The sequence below is a fragment of the Leguminivora glycinivorella genome, chromosome Z (assembly GCF_023078275.1).
Source record: "Leguminivora glycinivorella isolate SPB_JAAS2020 chromosome Z, LegGlyc_1.1, whole genome shotgun sequence".
In the NCBI taxonomy this organism is placed as follows: Eukaryota; Metazoa; Arthropoda; class Insecta; order Lepidoptera; family Tortricidae; genus Leguminivora; species Leguminivora glycinivorella.
The window spans coordinates 42,310,834-42,334,219 of NC_062998.1; the positions used below are offsets into that span (position 1 = coordinate 42,310,834).

General features: G+C 36.4%; 1 protein-coding gene across 1 annotated transcript in view; it reads right to left on the reverse strand.

Annotated features, from left to right (window-relative positions):
- LOC125240655 (failed axon connections) overlaps positions 1 to 20,397 on the reverse strand; it is a 62,969-nt gene extending 42,572 nt beyond the window's left edge. Inside the window, exon 1 of the mRNA XM_048148653.1 lies at positions 19,922 to 20,397. Coding sequence (XP_048004610.1) covers positions 19,922 to 20,227 — 306 coding nt within the window. The 5' untranslated portion in view covers positions 20,228 to 20,397. The remainder of the gene's footprint in view (positions 1 to 19,921) is intronic.
- Positions 20,398 to 23,386: the final 2,989 nt, after the last annotated feature.

Below are 23,386 nucleotides of genomic sequence, written 5' to 3' on the forward strand. Positions count from 1 at the left end.
AAAAATGTTTTATTAGGGTACCCCCCCTACATGTAAAGTGGGGGCTGATATTTTATTTCATTCCAACCCCAACGTGTGATATATTGTTGGATAGGTATTTAAAAATGAATAAGGGTTTACTAATATCGTTTTTTGATAATATTTATATTTTCGGAAATAATCGCTCCTAAAGGAAAAAAAGTGCGTCACCCCCCCCCCCCCCTCTAACTTTTGAACCATATGTTTAAAAAATATGAAAAAATCACAAAAGTAGAACTTTATAAAGACTTTCTAGGAAAATTGTTTTGAACTTGATAGGTTCAGTAGTTTTTGAGAAAAATATGGAAAACTACGGAACCCTACACTGAGCGTGGCCCGACACGCTCTTGGCCGGTTTTTTAGATATCAGTTAAATCTGTATAATATACCCAACACACATACACAACTTAAAAACATCCATCATAGTTTTGAAAATCTTTAAGACGATACAGGAGGGGTCAATTCTCCAAACGCTCTCGACTATTTCCTCCTGTTTTTGAAGATAGACAATGTTTTTTTTCAACACAGATTATTATTATTTATTTTTATTTGTGTCGGACCGTTTTCATTTTTTGATATTTTTAAAGACGCTAGAATAGAACCCATCAAAAATTTCCAAAACGGCCTTAATGATTATGGCGCAAAAATTAGCCAAGAAAACTTAACGGTCCGACACTGATTATTTCATTGTTATTGAGATTCTCAAATTTCGTTACAATTGATTAAGTTTTGAAGGAGGAAACAGTCGAGAGCGTAACCTCGATTTTAAAGATTTTTTCGCAATATCTTTTAACTGAGATGTTCTGCATGGACATTTTTTTTTTCGATAAATCTAGTTGATAGCACTACGACACACACATATTATATTACACATATTGAACTAAAATTCCCAAATTGAAAGGAGGGCTCCTTTCCATTTTTAGAATTTTCGCTCTTGTAGCGTCTTAATATATATTTTTTATGTCACCAGTCACCGCTTATGATACGAGGACATGCTCTCTGGTCGCATTCCATCGCCAAATACGTAGGACAAAACGCAGCGCCCTATAGAATAATAAGTGCTGCCGATACCCATTCAAGTCAGCGAAATCGATTACATTCTACTCCTGCTGATTGCTATTCGAAAATATTATCATATTTATCATACATCATGATTGGGTGATTCTAAGTTAAGAGGTAATACGTTGTATGGAGAGACGGCGCGAACTTTTTTGTTGTTTTTTACCTATTTGTTTATTTGTATTAGTTAAAACTGCCAATTTGAAGTGTTTACAAAGAGGACCAGTCAATTTATTTGTTTTATCGTGTTTTATCAGCGACCAGGGGAAATACTCAGTCCAGGGGAGATACTATTGCACAGGGGAGGATACTTTGTGACCAGGGAAGAGACAGTTGTATGAAAAATTTAGTTTTATTTTTTAAGAATTAACTCTATTTATTGTTTTTATTATAATTATTGATTATTTGTACTCAGACTTTACATTTCATAACATTCTTACAGCAAGAAAAGTGATAATTCCTTAATGAGTTGTCTTATTTTTCACTTCTCCATATTATCCATTAAAACAAAAATAATTTTAATGTACAATCAATAGGCAACAAGTAAACAAAAACCTATCCTATTAATATCAGTATTAAACCTTTTTATTAAACAGCTTCACGAAAATTTCATATGAAGTTGAATGTGAATGTGTCCTCTTTTTTCTTAATAGTTGCGTTTTTCTGGAAAGAAAACCTTCTATCGTAAAGCTAAAATAAAAATAGGCACAACGCTAAACAAAGGTTAAGAGAAAACGGAAATAAAAATAATCAAAACTAGTACAAAAGTATCTCCCCTGGCTTTTTTGATACGCCAGGGGAGATACATTTTCGATGAAAATCAAAAATAGCTGTAAAAGTGTTTCTCGTACGCAATTCATAAATAAACGTAACAATATATTCAACATTTACAGTGGATATTGTTATATATATATTAGTATTTAAACAAATGATTGTGAAATAAAAGTGACCAGAGGAAAGACTGCATTCACTCAACATTTCTGTACCCAGCGAGTGCCGTGGCCGAAATAATCAACAAAACGGATGCATAGTTGCCTTACGCGCCTCTTGAGTATTAGAGGACAGAACCTCCACAGATTAACAAATTAAACCGACTTTTGAACGAAAACTAAAAAGCCAGGGGACGAGACACGAAACACGTAGGACAAAGTTTGGAGTTCATAATTGTTGTTAAATACAGTAATATAAGAAATTCCACTCATAAAATACTGTTCCTTAGTTATTTGTGTTTGTAAAATTAAGGCTATTAAAATAATAAGTGAATTTTAACAAAGTCATAATTACTTGTTGACAAATAAATTCGGTTGGGGGACAGGCCAGGGGAGAGACATTTTTCCTACATTAGAGCTGATTGTGACTAATTTACATGAATTTCTGTAATAATTTTGAGTGCCCAGGTAGAAAACATTTAGTTTTATAAAATAAATATGTTATTATGAAGTATTATCTTGAAAAAATATATTTTTTTGTCAGTGCCGTCGAAAGTACCTCTTAACTTAGAATCACCCGATTACCATTGTCAAACAGACATCAATTGCGCACGAGTACGTGCGACTATCAAACTACATAGATAATCCAACTCAAGAACTTTTAGATTTTTAGGGTTCCGTGGTCTACTAGGCCCTTATTATAGTTTCGCCATGTCTGTTCCTCCTTCCTTCCGTCCGTTGATAATCTCAGTGACCGTTAGCACTAGAAAGCTGAAATTTGGTACCAATATGTATATCAATCACGCCGACAAAGTGGTAAAATGAAAAGTGGAAAAAATGTTTTATTAGGGTACCTGTACACGTAAAGTGGGGAGTGATTTTTTTTTCATTTCAACCCTAACGTGTGATTATATTGTAGGATAGGTATTTACAAATGAATAGGGGTTTACGAAAATCATTTCTTGATATTGTTAATATTTTCGGAAATAAGAGCTCCAAAAGTAAAAAAAGTGTCAAAAGTTAGGACGGGACGGGGGGATGGGGCTCTAACTTTTCAACCATAACTATAAAAATATCAAATAAAAAATCACAAAAGTAGAAAACTTTAAAAGACTTTTTGGAAAATTGTTTTGAACTTGATAGGTCGAACAGTTTTTGAAAAAAAACGAGAAACTACGGAACCCTATACTGAGCGTGGCCCGACACGCTCTTGGCCGGTTTTTCAGGAAAATTGTATGAAAAAATGAAATGAAATGAAAAAAGTATTTATTAACTCCACCACAAAGTATACATGTACAATAATTTTCTTATAATTAATGGATGGTTACAATAATTGCAAAACTTGTGCGGTGGAGACTGGTGCCCAAACTAGGTTGAACCTGTGTGTCAGGTCACCAGGTCTCCAATCCTCAGATGTGTATAGCAACACAGATTACAGTCACTTTTGTTATACATATTTTATTGATATGGAGTTTAAAATAGGTAAATAAATAACATAAAGTAGGTAAGTAAAACTATATAACTTAACTATTTATTTATGGTATGGTATGTTGCCTATAAGATTATTCCACGTCCAAAGGTTTGGAGTAATAATACTAATAATAAAGGTATAATGATAGCTCATTTTACTCACCTGAATTCATTCAATATTACTACACGGTCATAACTGCGCTACTTTTACTTAGGTAGGGACTAGGGACTAACCCAGAAACATTGTTTGTGTGGCTTACCGATATGCATTCACCTTAAGTATCGGTTTTATTTTAATGCCTTTCAATCCTTTCATGAAGAATCTCCCTACAAGTTGGCACGTTGCCCGTGTTTGAGTTGAGGTATGTATATAGTTAAGTGGTAATTCTAGGTACAAATTTATCGAACAGTGGGTGGCTTACCCCATAAAAGAAAAGTAGGCGCTGTTTCTATAGGTCGCGTGACAAATAGCTGGTTGCCTAATAGGCCGAACCCAGTCAGGCTACTTCCCGGAGGACTTTATTTCATGAATATTATTAGCATTATCATCAAGGCCCTAAACATGTAAAATAATAATGACAATTATATTGGGTTGGTAAGAAAGTAATGAGCGAATCATAACCAATATTGTAATTTTTATTTAATTTATTATTTTAATCATTTATCAAAAATATAATGGCCTTCGTTATCTACTACTTGTCTCCATCGTTCTGGTAAAGAATGAATAGCATCGGCGAAGAAGTTCTTAGGTTTAGATTCAAAAAACTCAGCTATGTACTGTCGTAGATGGGCTTGATATTCGAACTTTTTTTCATTCAAGGCATTGCTTAGCGATCTGAACAATGCGTAATCCGTAGGTGCCAAGTCTGGAGAGTACGGTGGATGAGGTATCACTTTCCAACCTAGCTCCAATAGCTTTAGCCGAGTCACTTTTGCAATGTGTGGGCGAGCATTGTCGTGTAAGAATAAAACTTTAGCATGCTGTGGACGATTCTGACAGATTTTTTGGTTTAAATTTTCAAGCTGATTACAGTATACTGATGCGGTAACAGTCATTCCACTTGGTAGGAGTTCCCAGTGAATAATACCATGAATATCCCACCAAACGGACAGCATAACTTTTTTCGGGTGAGGCTCTGTTTTTGGTGCCTCTATTCCTTTTTCGTTTCCCAGATCAAGGGGGAGAGGTCGCCCGCGGACGACCTGGAGGCGCACGGTGGAAAAGGAGGCTGGCTCAGTGGGCCTCGGCTGGGCGCGCCTGGAGGAGGCCGCGTCGGACCGGGAACAGTGGAAATCCTTCCTGAGAGCCCTATGCCCCTGATGAGGGACAACAGGATAAAATCATCATCATCATTCCTTTTTCGTTTGGAGCTAGCCACTGACGTTTGCGTGTGTGATTTATATATAAGACCCATTTTTCATCTCCAGTGATAAGATGGTCCAACCAGTTGAATGTGCGGCGAAAAGACAGAAGTTGTATGCAGATATCGGCACGGCGGTTTAGTTGATCTCTATCAAGTTCGTGCGGTATCCAAACACTGTATTTGTAGTTTTTTCCCAACTCGTGTAAATGTATTTCTATGGTGACATGAGAGCAGCCTAACTCGGTAGCAAGAGTACCGACTCGTTAGCCTCGGTTCTCCTTCAATTAAGGTTTTTAATTTGGCTACATCAATCTTCACCGGTCGACCAGACTTAGGTTAATCTGATAATGAAAAGTCGCCACTACGAAACCGCTGGAACCATCGTTTCGCCGTGGCCTCAGACACAACTTCAGGAGCAACACGCTGACATATATTACGCACTGCTTCGGCGGCTGAATGGCCAGACTGAAATTCATATAGTAAGCAATGCCTTACATGCACTTTTAATTCGTCCATTTTCTTCCTTATATTAGCTCGGCGACAGCTAGTGAATGACTGACGAGAAACTGTGCGACTCGCCCTTTATATACTCTTGACCATAGAAGATTCTAGAACTCTCTCAAAAATTTTATGTGGAATTCAATCGATCGCTCATTACTTTCTTACCAACCTAATAAAATTACACATTAACACCTATGAATAGACTAAAATCTAGAATAGGTTTAAAACAAATTGCTATAATCCGTCAGAATTTATGTTGCAATGGTTAATTGTAAGGATTGATAATTATAAAGCATACCTACACTTATCTATTTATAATATTACGAATAGAAATATCCGCAAAACCGTTGTATTCTGCGATTACTAATAGGTCTTCGTATTAAAGTCATCATATAAGTAGAAGCAAGCCAATATATTATAAGATCGATATATACACGCCAGCTACAGGTTTAATAAGATTTGCAAAATGACTTTTCACAGTGATTCAACTTTTCAAAACAGATGACATTGCAAAGTTCAAGTAAGGTACAGCGGGGCGATTGTAACTGATCCATTTTTTTCCATTATTACACTATTGAGTTCCACATGTAGCCACTGAACACGCGTGCCATACATGTAACCAGTGGACACTAATTGATAATGCAAACATTGTAAAACATGGAAAAAAATGCATCAGTTGAATTTGTCCCCCAGTCGAAATTGCCCCGCTGTACCTTACCCTTTGTATGCAGAGATGCAAGCAATTTAGGCGTTTATGAGTATCTTAACTACTTTAGCAAGTAAATTGTGTGTAGGTAAGTACAAGTCTAAGATAATCTATTGACAACGTAAATCGTTTAATTGCGGAATGGAAATAGTCGTTTTCTATTTGCCGCTCTCGTCGTAAGTGCACTTTCTTCGCCTTCGACTCGAGGACTGTAAGAAAGTATGTCAAAGCTAAATTAAGTAGGAAGTGCTAAGCGCTTTTACGAGTGAATTCAAAGCACAAAGTTTCTAAACCTAGGTAGTTGTTACTTTAGGGTATTTATTATACAACGCCGAGACCTCTTTGATTTGATATTTATTGCCGTGAAAGACGGACAAACAAACAGACACACACACTTTCCCATTTATAATACATATTAGTGGATATGGATATTCCTTACAAGGGCATACGGCGCGGCGGCAGTACCACTGCACTGTTATATCTACATACATACATTTTACCCGCATTTTTGCAAATTTTTGTGATACTGCAATTGTCCCCTGAAGGCTTTTCTCTTGAATCATAATAGGATACCCCGTAAACTATAACCTCAATATTGTATGATAGGTATGACGGGTACCTAGAATACGTTATTAATAGACTTAATAGTCCCTTAATGTTTTGACTCTCTTTCTATCAAAAAAATTTGGTAAACAATACCACAACAATACTTAATTTGTTTACTTTTTTAGGGTTCCGTACCTGGAAAAACGGATCCCTTATAGGATCACTCGTTCGTCTGTCTGTCCGTCTGGCACAGCCAATTTTCTCCAAAACTACTTAAACGATTAACATGAAATTTGGCACACATATGTTGACTTGTGACCCAAAGACGGACATGTAATTTAAATTAAGAAAATTTAATTATAGGGGCCTCTTGTGGGGGTTAAAGTGAAAAAATGACCATGTATACGGTCCGCCTGATAGAAAGCGTTTACTTGTTAACGAATAGAAAATACCTACCACTTTAAAACGAAGTAATAAATGATATATTTATTAAAGCATTAATTCTTCCTGCTATTGTCTGTATTTCATGAGTAAATAACATATTTTCCAAAATATGAGTCAGATGTTTGACGCAGCTGTTGATCACATGGGAGTGTTTTATCCCGGCCGCTGCTGCATGCGGTCATCAAGAGGAAACAAGTATGTAAGTACCTATATAAAATCTCAAGTGCGCAGTTAAAGGAAAGGGATCAATTTACACATGGATCTTCTGAGACCAGTAAAATTACTCTTTGACTGCTATCTTAGAGATTAATGATTGCGTGCCTCCATTAACCGTCGCCCACTGGAATTGGGTCGTTGACCGACGAGCTGGGCCTAAGGCCAGCAAGGGGACATTTTATATCTCGAACTCTTCACCTATTTAACTTGTTAATCATTTGGAATTGCGGTCATAAATTAACATGACAATAGTCCTTAGTTATAGAACGTCATTTTTCCTCCCCCTGCCGATAACGCTTTTATGTACCTAAGTATTTTTTGATAAATTAACGTTATTAACACAATCAATTTTAATAATATACATCTATTTAAACTTTCTTCAATGATCAATGATAACATACTTATTAGTGAAACCAGCGTAAAAAACATTCAGACGCGACGAGAATCTCGTTTTATAAATTTTTAAGTAACTTATTGATGAGAATTAGGTACCTAATACGTAGCTAATAGTTATGAGATACAATCAAACCAAGATTAAGCTGTAATAATCAACGAGCATCAAATGCTCTGTAATGATTGAAGTTGAAAGAATTAAATAAAACTAATTTTTTGTATACAGGTTGGTCCAACTCCAAACCTTGACGTCAAGAATTTTTTTAGATCCTCACATCATGGGCTATCATTTTGCTGAACCTCAAGCCTTCTTAAAAGCAAAAAAGAGTGATAACATTTTGAACGTAAAACTTTTAAGTTGGTATTTTTTTCCGACGTAGACTTAAATGCTTCGCTTGTAGTGATGATTATTGATTATGCAAAAAGAAACTATGTAGTGTAAAAAATCTACTCTTTTTAAATAATTTTTCAAGGAAAAAAATCAAAATTTCGAAAACTACAAATAATCGGCTAATATACATGGCGGTGTATTCTGATAGCCCATGATGCGAGGAATCAAAAATAAACTTTTTGACGTCAATTTTTGGATTTGGTGGCCCGGATTTGGACCACCCTGTATAAAAAAGTGTCTTCAAATATTTCTACTGCACTAATTATACACGGAGTGCGGGACAGATTGAGAGAGCGCCGGGTTGATAGGGGTACCGCATTCATGTCATTAGTTTTATTGCAGTCATGTTGATGGCGAACAAGGTTAATGCAAAAGGGCAATGGCCTGAATACCGTTCGTCCTACACCCTCCCTCTGGAGCGAGCTAAATAAACATTCAAGTACGTACAGTTATAGGTAATAATAAGAACGGGACAGAAATAATGTCTCCAGATATCGCAGGTTTAAACTTCTTGAGAGAAATATCATTTCAGTAACTTCGGAATTCTTATTGTAGGTACAAATACCACCAATGTTATAGAAAACTTGTTTTAACATATGTACGGAATGTTTCCTTGAAATAAACAAAACCACTCCCTACTTGTAATTGACAGCGACCTTGATTCGGTATTTTTAACTAGGTAGCTTTGTTGATTTTAAAATAAAAACAACATAAGTACCTAACATAAGACCCCAATGCATCAGGTATGTTATAGTTAAGTACACGATGTGTACTCGTATACCTACCATGAATACTATTAAACTGCGTTAAACAATGTGTCGCGCACAGCCTGGAGCATTATCAAAGCACGCACGCATTCATTAGTCCTTCTAGTAGCCACGACAAACTTAAAAACAAACATGATAGGAATTCTATAGCTCCGCCGACGTGCGATGTGCCATGTTCTGACGCATGCAAAGGTTACATCGTTTCCTACCTACCTCTAGGTTCTCTAGAATGAGCAAGCGTTGTGATTTGATGGTTCAATACTCTTCGGTTTTTACAGTATAGGTAATATTGTAATAATAAATAATTGAAAAACAAATACCTACTGAGTTTTTGAAATTCATCACCTAAGGGGGTTAAAAAGAGAACGAAAGTTCGTAACGTATGGGAATCACATTTTATTTTAACTACAGGGTGGCCCAAAATTACGTTGACAAAGAATAGTAAAATGTTGAAATAAACCAAAATATCGAAGTTACCGAAAATATTTTTTGGGCCTATATATATTGAATATTTTTCTACATTCACCATGGATATTTCAACATCATTAATGTCCATTTAATAGCAAAGTTTGCAATGTAGACCAATTGTGTAAAGATTTTTTTTTTCCAGATTCATGAGCTCGATTCGATACGTTTCAGCCCACTTACGTAAATTCACTTAACTTAAAACTATAAATTATAGTTTGTAATTAATCTTAAAACCCTAGCCCGTTTATTGATTACAAAAATTAGGATATTTTAAAAGCTATACGTGCAATAAGTTAGACGAAAGTCATACTAGCTAGAGGTCATGCAGTGGCATATCGTTAATTTTTTGTTGTAATATTTGTGTTTGTACTTCAAAGTCAAAGGAGGATATTTTGAAGACGATTCGATTTATTTGGTCAAAAATTATTAAGGTTTCACATTTTAATTTGTAGGACACTCATTCGTGTAAATACGGAAAAATAACTATACAGACGTTTGTCAATGTATTTTCGGGCCACCCTGTATAATTCTAAATTGATTCGGCCATGTCGGAAATAAATGGACGCAAACGAAGTCGTAGACAATAACAAGTATTTATGATATATCTTTTTAAATCTTAATTTAGCAGAATTCCTAACTAGTTTAACTTGTTACATTACAAAACTACCTATTCTGCGTCGACTATGTTGACATGTGCCATTTTGGCTGTTTTTTTTACGAAGAGAAAACATAATATTTACATGTTACACTCATTACGTTAATTTGTAGAAAGCAATTTTTGGACGTAATGCCTCGCGATGTTAAACAAACTATATGTAAGTAAATTAATCACAAGGTACTTTAAACTGGTCGGCAACTATAACTACTTAGCTACCTTAGATACTTGTTCAACCTTGATTCGAACAAAAAAATTGATCTCATTGAAGCTTTTTGCCTCGCCACTGTCCGACGAGGGCTATGGCATGGGTATGATATGGTATGATTCATATACATATATGAGTAAAAACATAGTTACTATCGTTGGAACTAGAACGAAAGAAGGTACTAAAAAAAATTTAAAATATTTCAAAATTTATTATTTATTAATCAGGCAGGCAGTTGTAACAACTGATAGTTGCCTGTATCCAACTATTCTTTCTTAATTTCTAATAACAATGCTGAAACATTCCATATAAAAAAAAAGTTTGTGCTTTTTTGTATTGTGCAATAAACTTGAAATAAATAAAAATAAGTAAATACTTTATATGTATATAATCACTCCCTACGATCGAATTCGGAGCATTATCGGTTATGTTATGTTAGCGGCTCATACATTAAGAAAGCGGTATGGTTCCTAATAACTTGCGCCTCGTTATAGGTAAGTTATCATTATTCGTAACGCGCATTCCTATCTATTACATCCACCACCGCCTGCCTAATACGTGCCCGTCCGGGAAATCGCTTGCTTATTACCGTTGTACTTTCACGCAATAATTTCTAAAGTTCTGTGTAAGATCACCGACCTACGGGTCGGTTATGATGGAAAGAAAACATTTGCATACCTACTTAAGTACACGTTTAATTTCCTTGGCCCTTTCGGTCTCGCCTTATCAGTAGAGAGAAAACGGACAGGTATACTAATATTGGTTCTTGCTCCATGACAAACCTATTTGCAGCAGGTAAGACGTGACGTGCATGTATTCGTGAGCAAGCCTTTATTGATGCAGTGTATGTCAGCAGAAGCTGATGTCTGCAGAATACAATTCATATTTTAATTTCATCACCTGACCAGTCTGTGCTGACTATAATTAAAGAAGTAGGTAGAAACCGAGAAAATTCAATTTCTTGGGTCTTAATTACACAACATCTACCGTACTCATAAAACTTTTGCAGTGCGCAGTTGAATTTGTTCACTCTGAAATTCTATGTAACTTTTGTTTAAGTTTCATTGCTATGAAAGGTTTCCTAACTTTTTCCTGTATGTCGAGACTGGAATTTTCAAATGTCGTAATTGACAAACACCTACCTACCTACTTTTGAGAAGCCAAAAAAACAAGTGTCAACGTTTCAAACTTGTATCCTATAAAGACGTATCTTAAATTAATACTTTCCAAATAACGTAATAGCTGCCTTAATTTAGAAAATATTTTAGTTAATCGCTACATACAATAAATAATGCCGCCCGGATATTAATTTTTGTTTATATTATATTTATATCGATTTCCGATCAATCGCGAAGTAGGATGCTCAATGATCTGGATTAGGCACAATTGTAGTTTTGGAATCAAACAATGGAACATTTTCGTATTTTGGTTAAATATATGTATTTATAAATATTTGTTTAAGTTGCAATACTTGTCGCTAAATCATACCAAATCTGTAGCTCGGCGCTCTTTAACACTTGGCACAGAATTGACAATATTTTCCATTAGCTTTGTCCTCTAAAGAGGGTAAAATGTTGGTTATTTATACGTTTTTAATTTAGATTATAAATTAAAAGTAAATGAAGCAAGATAAGTGGGCGGGGATACAGTATTGCGTGATCGGTCTTGTTGCGATTGTTTTTCGTTTACGAAACGAGCAAACTGCATTCCATAGCTGCGCCTATTTACTACTAGGATACACTAACTCTACTATGACAAGCCAAGATACAATTCAGTTTTACTGGAGGACTCTGAATAAATCGGGGAAAACCCGAAGAAAGGCCTGCTCAGGAGCACCTTAATGAAACAGGTGAGCATGTATGCGCAATGTTATGAGAGTGAAAAATAACGAAAGAGGTATAGACGTTAAACTTTCGTGAGACATATTCAAATATTTTTATCACATTTGCTGTTTAATGGTCTCATTGCGTCTACGTGTACTGAAGCATAATGTACTATTTTATTCCCAAGGGAGTAATGGATTTAGTTTTAAAAATTAATACAATCCGTACAATACTTCAGGCAAAGGATGTTTCAATCAGCCAAGGATTTTTGTTGCACAACCAAAATTTGACTATTAAGCTATAAAAGATATTATACAGTATGAAAAATTCAATTTTATTATGTTTTACCATTATTTCAGTGTGTTTTGCATTTATTTCGTAAATTTAACTCAGATAAGTCGCTATAATTTACAATCTGACAATATACTCTCTACTCGCGCTTGACCGCGTGCATACGCGAGGCACCCACCGTTGCCTAGCAACGGAGAGTACAACAGATCAAAATATTTAAATGAAATTTTTCGTTTAATTATATGATTTATATTATGCTTTTTTGAACATTGCATTTAAGTTATATGCAGGATTTTCGTGTTTTTTTTTTCGTTCAAAAAGTGTTTGTTATCAATAACAATGGATTTAATATGAATAATCTGATATAGATGAAGATACACTACCGGCCGCAACGCCACCATTGCGTTGAAGGTTTTGCCTTATGACTTTTTCCTCTGTATTTTTCTCTCAAATGTGATGAAAAACATTGTGTGTAACTCAGGAGGTAAGGATATTAAATACTCGTGTCTATATTCACTCCAGCCTGCGGCTGTCGTGAATATATCACGACACTCGTATTTAATGACCCTCTTACCTCCCTTGTTGCACAATGTAGTTAATGAATCTACGGTTGTACTGACGTTATTATATCGCTACGCTACTGCTGCGACATGTTTCGGGCCAATTTATGCCTGAAGAGGGGCCTCCAAAATTGGCCCGAAACATGTCGCGCAGTAGCGATATAATAACGTGAGTACATGATTATGGTTATGGGCTCCGTTTTCCGCACTTAGCCTCAAAGATAGAGGCCATTGTGCGTGCTGTATTTGCCAGCTAAGGGTCTAGCCAGCCTAACTCCGCCCAGAAGCGCAGGATCCTCCTGGTGTCTCCACAGGCTTCTCGGAGTGACCTCGTCGTTTTGAGGATTTGAGCCCGTTGTGTGTTCACTCCCTCGCATTCCAGGATGACGTGGGCGACCGTTTCTTCGGCCGACAGGCACCCTCGACATAGAGGGCTGTCGGTCTTACCTATAACATGTAAATGTTTGTTAAGTGGGCAGTGTCCAGTAATGTTGCCTACGATTATTCATAGCGATGCTCTATTTAGAGTTAGTAGGCGCTTTGTTAAGCGCGCGTCCGGGTGTGGCACTACTTCCCGGGAATGTCTAAAGGTACTGGTGTTTGCCCATTGCTCAGCGTGTTGTGTTCTGGTTTTATGACGCATCCATGACCTCAGTTGACCAAACGGTAAGGGAAGCATCGGGATTGGCCCAGTCGCCTTCCGATCCGAACCTTTCCTGGCCAGCTCGTCTGCTGCGTCGTTCCCTAGAGAGCCGCTGTGCCCTTTTATCCATTGCAGCGTGAGAGCGTGACTAGGTTGTTTGACCCTATCACCTCCAATGCTCGGTGGCACTCTAGTATGAGTCCGGACTGAATGGATTTACTGTCTAGGGCTCGTAGTACTGCAGCGCGTCGCTCAGCCACTGCGTTGGCAGCCTGTATAATGGCGTTGCATTCACATTGGTAGATGGAGCTGTGTTCGCCTAAGGCTGTTGAGATACGCATGTTTATTTCGGGAGAATACAACCCGTACCCGACCCTGTCTTGGTTTTAGAACCGTCGGTGTATATGCGTAGTTCGTGTATTCTCGACCAATCGTTTCCTTCCCCAACAAGTTGTATATTTTAGTTTCTGTTAAAGATATATACTTTGGGTATTCTGTCATTAGGAGCCATCATTAGTGGTTGGTAGTCAATCGCGTTCCTAAGGATCGTAGTGTGAGCCCCGTTCGATGCACCCCAGAGGTTGAGTGATTTAAGCCTCACCGCCGCGGAGGCCGCCTCTTGCTGTATGAATAGGTCCAAGGGCGGTAGTCCTAAAAGGACCTCCAGGGCCTCTGAGGGTGTAGTTCGCATGCAGCCCGTGGTAGCAATGCTTGCTAACCTTTGGAAACGCTGCAGTTTATTCCTCGCTGTGGTGAGTTTGGTCCTTGGCCACCAAACCACAGCGCCGTATGCAATAATAGGCCGTATCACTGCAGTATATAACCACATGGTAATCCTTGGGTGAAGGCCCCAGGTCTTACCCAGAAGTCTCTTGCACTGCCAGAATGTGATGCGGGCTTTATCTAGTTTTAACGTGAGTACAACCGTAGATTCATTATATAACGAAATCGGTGTTTCAGGGGATCATAGCTACCTAGTGGAAACCCCTCCGGTTAAAGATGCGTGAGAAAATTACATAATCTATAATCTGGCACATCGACTTTGTCAGTAGAAAAAGGCGCGAAATCTAAATTGAATACGATAGGTCAACACGTTTCTACTGACACAGCAGTCCAAAGCTAGCTAAACAAGACATGTGACGTCTAAATAGAATAGGTAATCAATTTCTCGCTCAAAGAATTGCTATAGGCTACTAGAGTCATATCAAATTGGGCACAATAAATGATTGTCTTCTGTAGTATTTGACATAACACAACAATATTTATAGAATTTGGGTATTAAAAGTGTAAATGACAGACGTATTTTCGATTAAAAATGTGTGTACAATCTTTTATTTATTTTGGCCTCGGTAAACGCTGTGAGCGATATAGTGACGTCGTCGAATTCAAACCTTACTGCATGTCAAAACAATCACTGACATATTGAACTTTATGCCTTCATACTTAAAAAGTTTGAAAATGTTGTTTTCGAATAGAATGACCTGATGCACAGATAATCTATAGATTAACATGACTGTGTTGTTTTCGCCTGATTACGTAAAAGTATATTTTAAAAATATTTTTTGCTGTTTTTAAGTTATAATAAAATATGGCAATATTTTATTTCGGTTAATTGGACAGTACTTAATCATATAAGACCGACTTTAAAAAGGGTCAAGTTAGCCTAATGGGAATGCCGCCTTCGTGATGGGTATCCTGCCTATTTTATAGAGGGTGGGTTTTAAGTTTTTATTTTTTAGATAGGTAAGTATTGTTTATGATTTTCTCTTCTTACTAGTGTAACACGTATTTAATTAAAGTTTGTTATATTATTCATTTATACGCTGTTTAATTTTAATGATTAAATGTTCTACTATATTTCTGTAATCAATTATAATAAAAATAAATAAATATTGGGGACACCTTACACAGATCAACTTAGCCCCAAACTAAGCAAAGCTTGTACTATGGGTGCTAAGCGACGATATACATACTTAAATAGATAAATACATACTTATATACATAGAAAAACATCCATGACTCAGGAACAAATATCTGTGCTCAGCACAGAAATAAATGCCCTTACCGGGATTCGAACCCAGGACCGCGGCATAGCAGGCAGGGTCACTACCGACTGAGCCAGACCGGTCGTCAAAAGTACTATCTGTGGTGAGACTCACGGGCTCTAGATCTATATGCCAGCGCTCTGCCAACTGCGCAAGCAAGACTTCGACCAAGTTGGTCAATTGGTCAATGGGACCTGTAGCAACATCCATACTAATATTATAAATGGGAAAGTGTGTGTGTCTGTTTGTTTTCCGTCCTTCACGGCAAAACGGAGCGATCACGACAATTATGATTTTTTAAGTGGAGATAGTTGAAGGGATGGAGAGTGACATAGGCTACTTTTTGTCTCTTACTAACGCGAGCGAAGCCGCGGGCAAAAGCTAGTCTACCATAAAAGTTTTCATACTGTTTCTTGGTGGCTCAGTTGGCAGAGCGCTGGAGTATTGATCCAGAGGCCGTTAGTTCAAGTCTCACCCAAGGCAATAGTTTTCCACGTTTAAATACACTGTCTGTATACTTATTCTAAGACTAGTGGGATTTATTGCAGACGTTTCTGCTTGACATTAAAATTATTATTAATCCAATTCAATTTGATACACCCATTACAGTAATGCGGATATTCTGGTTATATATATCCATTTAATTTACTACTAGACAAGCAATTCCATGAAGGCTATTAACTAATACTGTTAGGTGGATTATATGCATCAATGTAATTAATGTGATATGGTAATGTAAGGTGTGGTCTTATTTAGTCATGTATTGAATACATCAACATTACATTCAATTGACATTTATGTAAACAGCAAAAGTACAAAAAATAAATGTGTTCAAGTGATATTCAGAATCTTTGGACTATTGAGAACCATTGCAGAGAATTTACATTCCTGAGCTTTATTTGGGTGATTCTAAGTTAACAGGTACTTTCGACGGCACTGACAATAAAATATATTTTTTCAAGATAAAACTTTATAATAACATATTTATTTTATAAAACTAAATGTTTTCTACATGGACACTCAAAATTATTACAGAAATTTATGTAAATCAGTCACAATCAGCTCTAATGTAGGAAAAATGTCTCTCCCCTGGCCTGTCCCCCAACCGAATTTATTTGTAAACAAGTAATTATGACTTTGTTAAAATTCACTTATTATTTTAATAGCCTTAATTTTACAAACATAAATAACTAGGGAACAGTATTTTATGAGTGGAATTTCTTATATTTCTGTATTTTACAACAAATATGAACTCCAAACTTTGTCCTCCTCGTTTCGTGTCTCGTCCCCTGGCTTTTTAGTTTTCCTTCAAAAGTCGGTTTAATTTGTTAATCTGTGGAGGTTTTGTCCTCTAATAAACAGGGTGTTATGTGAAGTTACCGTCAAGAGGCGCGTAAGGCAACTATGCATCCGTTTTGTTGGTTGTTTCGGCCACAGCACTCGCTGGGTACAGAAATGTTGAGTGAATGCAGTCTTTCCTCTGGTCACTTTTATTTCACAATCATTTGTTCAAATACTAATATATATAACAATATCCACTGTAAATGTTGAATACATATATTGTTACGTTTGTTTATGAATTGCGTACGAGAAACACTTTTACAGCTATTTTTGATTTTCATCGAAAATGTATCTCCCCTGACGTATTTCCCCTGGCTTTTTTGATGCCAGGGGAGATACTTCTGTCCAGAGGAGATACTTTTGTACTAATTTTGATTATTTTTATTTCCGTTATCTCTTAACCTTTGTTTAGCGTTGTACCTATTTTTATTTTAACTTTACGATAGAAGGTTTTCTTTCCAGAAAAATGCAACTATTAAGAAAAAAAGAGGGCACATTCACATTCAACTTCATATGAAATTTTCATGAAGCTGTTTAATAAAAAGGTTTAATGCTGATATTAAAAGGATAGGTTTTTGTTTAATTGTTGCCTATTGATTGTACATTCAAATTATTTTTGTTTTAATGGATAATATGGAGAAGTGAAAAATAAGACAACTCATTAAGGAATTATCACTTTTCTTGCTGTAAGAATGTTATGAAATGTAAAGTCTGAGTATAAATAATCAATAATTATAATAAATTCGTTACTTCATTATGTTACTCATGTATCTAATTAATGCCATTTGGAGAGAATTAATACTTATTTCTTATCTGATACCAAGGACCGTTTACATATTGATTAGTGTTTAATAGGACTATTATCCATGTGCTACACTACCTACTAAACCCAAGGTACTTATTACACTATATCTGACAATAGATGTTCAAAATGAATTGATTTGTCTTAGTTTTCAATTATTTAAAAGAAAAATTAATCTAGTTTTAGGGACTATTTAACAATCTAATACTGCATGTAAATGTAATGCAACTCACATACTCTCACACTGTGTGAAAGCGCCCGAAGTTTTGGTGTATTACCATAAAATTTAACAGACTGATCTGTTTAAAAAATATATTATTGAGGAGTTCTGTGGTTGTCTTGATTAAACATAACTTTTTACAAATGCTTGATTTGCTAAATAACTTTTTGTTTTATTATTACATTTTATCTAAGCAGACAGGCATTGCATGATATGTTGATATGCAGTAATTCAGTGGTCCCGTTTTAATGATGTTGGTTTCTTTGGCATAGTAAATCCTGTGGCAGTGGCAGTCCTAGAACTACTGGGGACATAAGATCTTTAGAACAGAATGCAAAGATATGGTTTATTGCAGACAGCTTAAAAGTATGAAATATAATTACAGGAGTTGTTAAGTTACAAACAAAAACTGGAATTATTTATAGTAGCCCTAAAATGAGTTTGACACTGATACCTATGTTCATTAGCATGTGCCTATTTTACTTTTTATACTGACATAATTATCTGTGTTGGAAAGATGAAAGATGTACCTATATAGGAAATATATGACACAGATATTATGAAAATGACAGTGCTAACCTGGTATTGAACTACGGAAAGAATACACGGTGAAATAAAAAGGACTGTTCAAACTATGCATAGTGAATTTTGAGGTCATAATGAACAAGATTAATTAATGGGCCTAATGCTGAAATCGCAAAAAAAATTTGGCTGTTTCATACACTTCGACTGTCATGATGCTGTTCATTTCTATGAAACTGCCAAATTTTTTTTCGTAATTTCAGCATTCATCCCATAGTAAAAGTTGTTCATTATGACCTCAACAGTCACTATGCAAAGTTTGAATGGTCCTATTTATTTCACCCTGTATAATCAATTATATTACTGAGGTTTATAAAAATATCAATTTTTAACTATTTAATGTTATTATTTCAATATAGTAACAATATTTTGTGTTAAAAGTCTAGACAGAGAGTGAACAGTTGAGGCTTAGGCACTGGTCTCACAGTGAGCTAGTAAGCTATGAGCTATCGGCTATAAAAACGAACAAATAAAAGAGACATGGCTATATTGATAGCTCACCGCTTGCCGAGTAACTATAAACATCGCCGTGTCTCTTTTATTTACGCGGGAATGACTATCTTTTGTTCGTTTTCAATGTTGTTATAGCTGATAAGCTCATAGCTTACTAGCTCGCGGTGGGACCAGTGCCTTTATAAGGGATCACTTATATTATACGACTCTTCTTTATCTCCGTGGACTTTAATACAATCAACAGCAGATATATCGGAGCTGCCAAAGCTTTCACAAATATGGGAACACTCACTGTAAGGCCTGATTTGGACAGCGAGCGAAGGGCTGCGGGCTGTTGAGGTTACAGTTTTGCACAGCCATCAAATACAGCAAATAAAACTCGTATTCGAGTTCTCGTACCGTCTAAATGGGCTCTAACATGTTGACAATACAGGTTTCAATATTTGTGATAGCTTTGGCAGCTCTGATTATATTTGATGGAGACTGTAAAACCTTGCATTCTGTTTATTTACAGTTATCAATTTATTGATAATGCGTGCATAAATAGGAATATAATCATATGCTTATTAATATTAGTGTATACTGAACTTTATAGTTCTTCTTGATCTTGAATATATAGGTTTTTTTTTTAATACTAATTTCCAATGTACTCAGGTGATAGTCACCGAGTGATCCATAAAATACATAAATTGACTTTAACTAAAGAAAAACGATGCATTCGCAGAAGACGCAAAATTCGCAGTTGCTATATCGTAGTTCAACGTTTGTAACTACTGTAACAAATTTAAAGTTTTATGTGAAGCTTTGCACTATTTATTATGTACTTTAGATATGTAGTTCATCTAACTACAACACATATTCGTCGATACACGATAATCAGCAACATGTTAAACCGGTCCTCTAACTCCCGGTAGGTACCCAACATATCAGACTTCAGTTTCGGTTCTTTATCACATGCCAGCCAGTTGCCTGTTTCTAATATAAACAAAAGACTTAAAATGCCATTAAGTTTCATTCAGCACTTACCTCGTACTTTACACCAGCCAAACGCAGCCATGTTTCTACCTTCAAGCAGTACGGGGAAGTCGACGGCAACAGCGGTGTTCGCGAAAACTGATACAAGTATACGATATCTTTTTCGAAATTAACTTTATGCACTGTAGGTTTTGGTGGTGCCGGTTCAGGTTTTTTCTCTTCGGCCTTTTCTTCTACTTTCTCTGCCGCAGCCGGCGCCTCTTCTTTAGTTTGACCATTATCTACGGCGGCATCTTCTTTCAGTTCTTTCTCTTTTTCAGTTATAACTGGTGCATTATTCGTTACCTCTGTCGCCATTTCTACAAATTTCTATAATAGTCTTTTTCAAAAACTTATTATTCACGCACTAAAATCACACGACAAGCCCGACCCGAGAGACAGCGCCGCTTAAATAAATTTAGTTCACAGCCGCTATGCTAGAGCGCGTTGCAAACGCAGCATTAAGTTAACAAAGGTGTCCTGTCCGTTTGCCGCTGGCGATCTGCCGCATATGATGAATCAAATGAACGACTTGTTGCTAAGCAACGCTTAAAATGGCGGTTACGCTCCAACCAATCAGCTATCAGCAGTAGTCATTATGAAACACGTTTCACGTCTCTTTAATGTTAAAGTGATAATAATTTTGATTTTTTAATTTTGTATTTGTGTTCATAATCCAGTAATACATTGTAGAAATATATTTTGTCACAGTATAATAAAAAATAACACGTAACATTTTTTATGTTTACGCGAAGCACCGGAAGTGGTTGTTTTCGCGCGTAATTCAATTGGTATGTTTACTAAAAACGTTAACGACTGCATTGAAAACAGCGAATACTCATCAAGTGGAAACATTTTCTTAAACCTACAATTACACACTTATTATTATATTCCATAGTTATAATAAGCGGCGAAGTACCACGTTGCGGGTGTAGTTAGACTACACCTACAGGTACTTAATTGAAGTCTCAAAGATAAAATAATCTCGACATTTTTTTGTTTTCATAAGCCATTAAAAAAAATTAACGTTCTGGTGTTTCGCCATTTCCAATAAAGTTCATCAAAAGTGGGTCGAAACGGTTCGTGTAAATAGTGCATGGCCTGCGCGCCGCCTGTTGCTGGAACTTGGCCTGCGCACTAGGATGTGCTTAGATCACAGAACACCCTTAGATCAAGCCATCACTAGGAATGAACAGCAAATTCAAAAAAAATAAGCCTGACAAGTTTTTATTTGACCCTCGCCACGTTGCGGATTTTCAGCTGAACTAATTTCTTTTACTGGCAAGGATTAGAAAGAAAGAAAGAAAATATATTTATTTGGTATAAGAAAAGTATAGGTACAACACAATACAAATAGAGTGAACCGGTATACCAAATAGGATGCCGCTCAGCGTAGACCGTGTCTAAGAGACACGGAACTGATTTTCAGGGCACCCATAATTAAAACTAAACTTAAAAACTAAAACTAAACTTAAAACTACTTATAACAAGATCAAAACAGACCATACAAGGAACTGCAAGGAACATACAGAACTAAAACAGAGAGAGAAGAAAAATCAAGTACTAATTAATAATCCATAAAGAAAGAGAGAAAGATAGTGCATTGGTTATAATTTAGTTATGAATGTGGCCGCTTAGTACTATTGTTGTTGAAACTCGTCATCGAATGTCAGTGATGTAACAAGAAGTAAATAATTTACTTTTTCTAACGGTTTCATCGCAAACATGCCCAAAATAATATTAAAAAAGTGAAAATACTTAACGTGATATAAATTACAACAAAAAGGATGAAGGATATATAATTTCACAGCATGTCGATAACAATGTTCCGAAATCGGTTGTTGACATGTCCGGTACTGACAGTTTATAGTGCGGTTCTCCTGTATTGATTAGTGGGTTTCGATTTAGCTTAATATATTTTTTTCTTATTTTAAGGTGTCTGTAGCTCTGCCGTGAAAAATATTTATAGAAATAAGGAGGCCGTTCCATCATTACCACCAGTACAAGGGAGAGAAGGTCCCATGCACGTCATGACTCATGATTCATGTTTTTAGGCTGTGCGGAAACAAGTAGCGAGTATATGTTTTTTTTTATTAAACCTAGAAGTCTTAAAATAGTCCACGGCTTTCCCATTTAAGGTTTTGAGCTCTTAAACGTTGCCATTGAATTTGGTGTTAGGGCTATCCAGCACCATATGGCGGATTGTTTGCTTTGGTATCCCACATTCGCAAGTCGTGACTCACGTTACTTTTACGTGGATTCACCCGGCTATATTTAAGCTAGGAACAGGAACATACTACGCGGACGTCCGCCGTCGCGCGACCGCGGACGCGGATCTAGACAATGAATATACACTTAACCGTGCAAACTATCGGTCGTCCGTCGTGGACGTGGCCTTGAGCGAAATCTGGCTCGCTGGATGTTTTGGTCAGCCGAAGCCACGTCCCGAAGACCGTGCGCACTGATCGGTCGCGGTCGCGGTAGCGCGACCGCGGACGTCCGCGTAGTATGTTCCTAGCTTTATTATTGTTTGCCAAACTGCTCAGTCCGCGCGGAATATGTACAATCTGGCAAAAGAGTAGAAATCAAAAGTGGTAACCATGTGGTAACATCGTACCTAGTCGTACCTTTTTCTGACACGTATTGATTTGAAAGGGATGGCACTACGATGTTGCCACTTTTTAATTTCTACTCTTTTTGCCAGACTAATAAATTTCACTTTATAACGTCAAATACTATATAAACTCTAGAGTTAATACGTGCAGCTTCTGACGTTTCCCATACAATGGAGAGGCAACAATTTTACTAGCGCCATCTAGCGGTACGAGTTGTTCAAAGTAGTTTGTCAGCCTTTTATTTTAGTAAATTAAAATAGAAAATGCGATTACTTGATCTACTTTAACATTTTAAGACGGAATAAAACAAAAAAGTTTACTCTGTCAAACAAGTCTGTCAGTAAATAAGAACAAAGAAAACTATATGCATCCTTTTCTTTAGGGTGCTAGAGAAAAGGATACCTATAGTTTTCTTTGTTGTTATTTACTGACAGACTTGTTTGACAGAGTTTAAGAATGTGTGACTTTTTTAAATTTTATACTGTATGAACGGAAACTATTTTGATCAACTCATGCCGCTAGGGTCGCTAATAAAATCGCATGTTGCCAACTTTGGCACTAAGCTGCACGTATTAACTCGTAGAGTTTACATAGTATTTGATAACGTAGTGATTCAATGCTCTTTGTTATAACGAGGTAAAATCGGTACTAAACTTGCAACCGGTCTTTATTTCCAATAACTTGCTGGCTCTAAAATCAAAGCAAAATGTGGTGGCGGCAATATTTAGATGAAAAATGAGGGATAGATGCCTACAGTTGACAAGAAAGCGTTATTATGGCAAAGATCTCGTAATATGTGTGAAGCGAACAGTGTCCGACTGAAAATTTTAATTTGAGGCTTTTTTCTACTGAAGCCATTTTT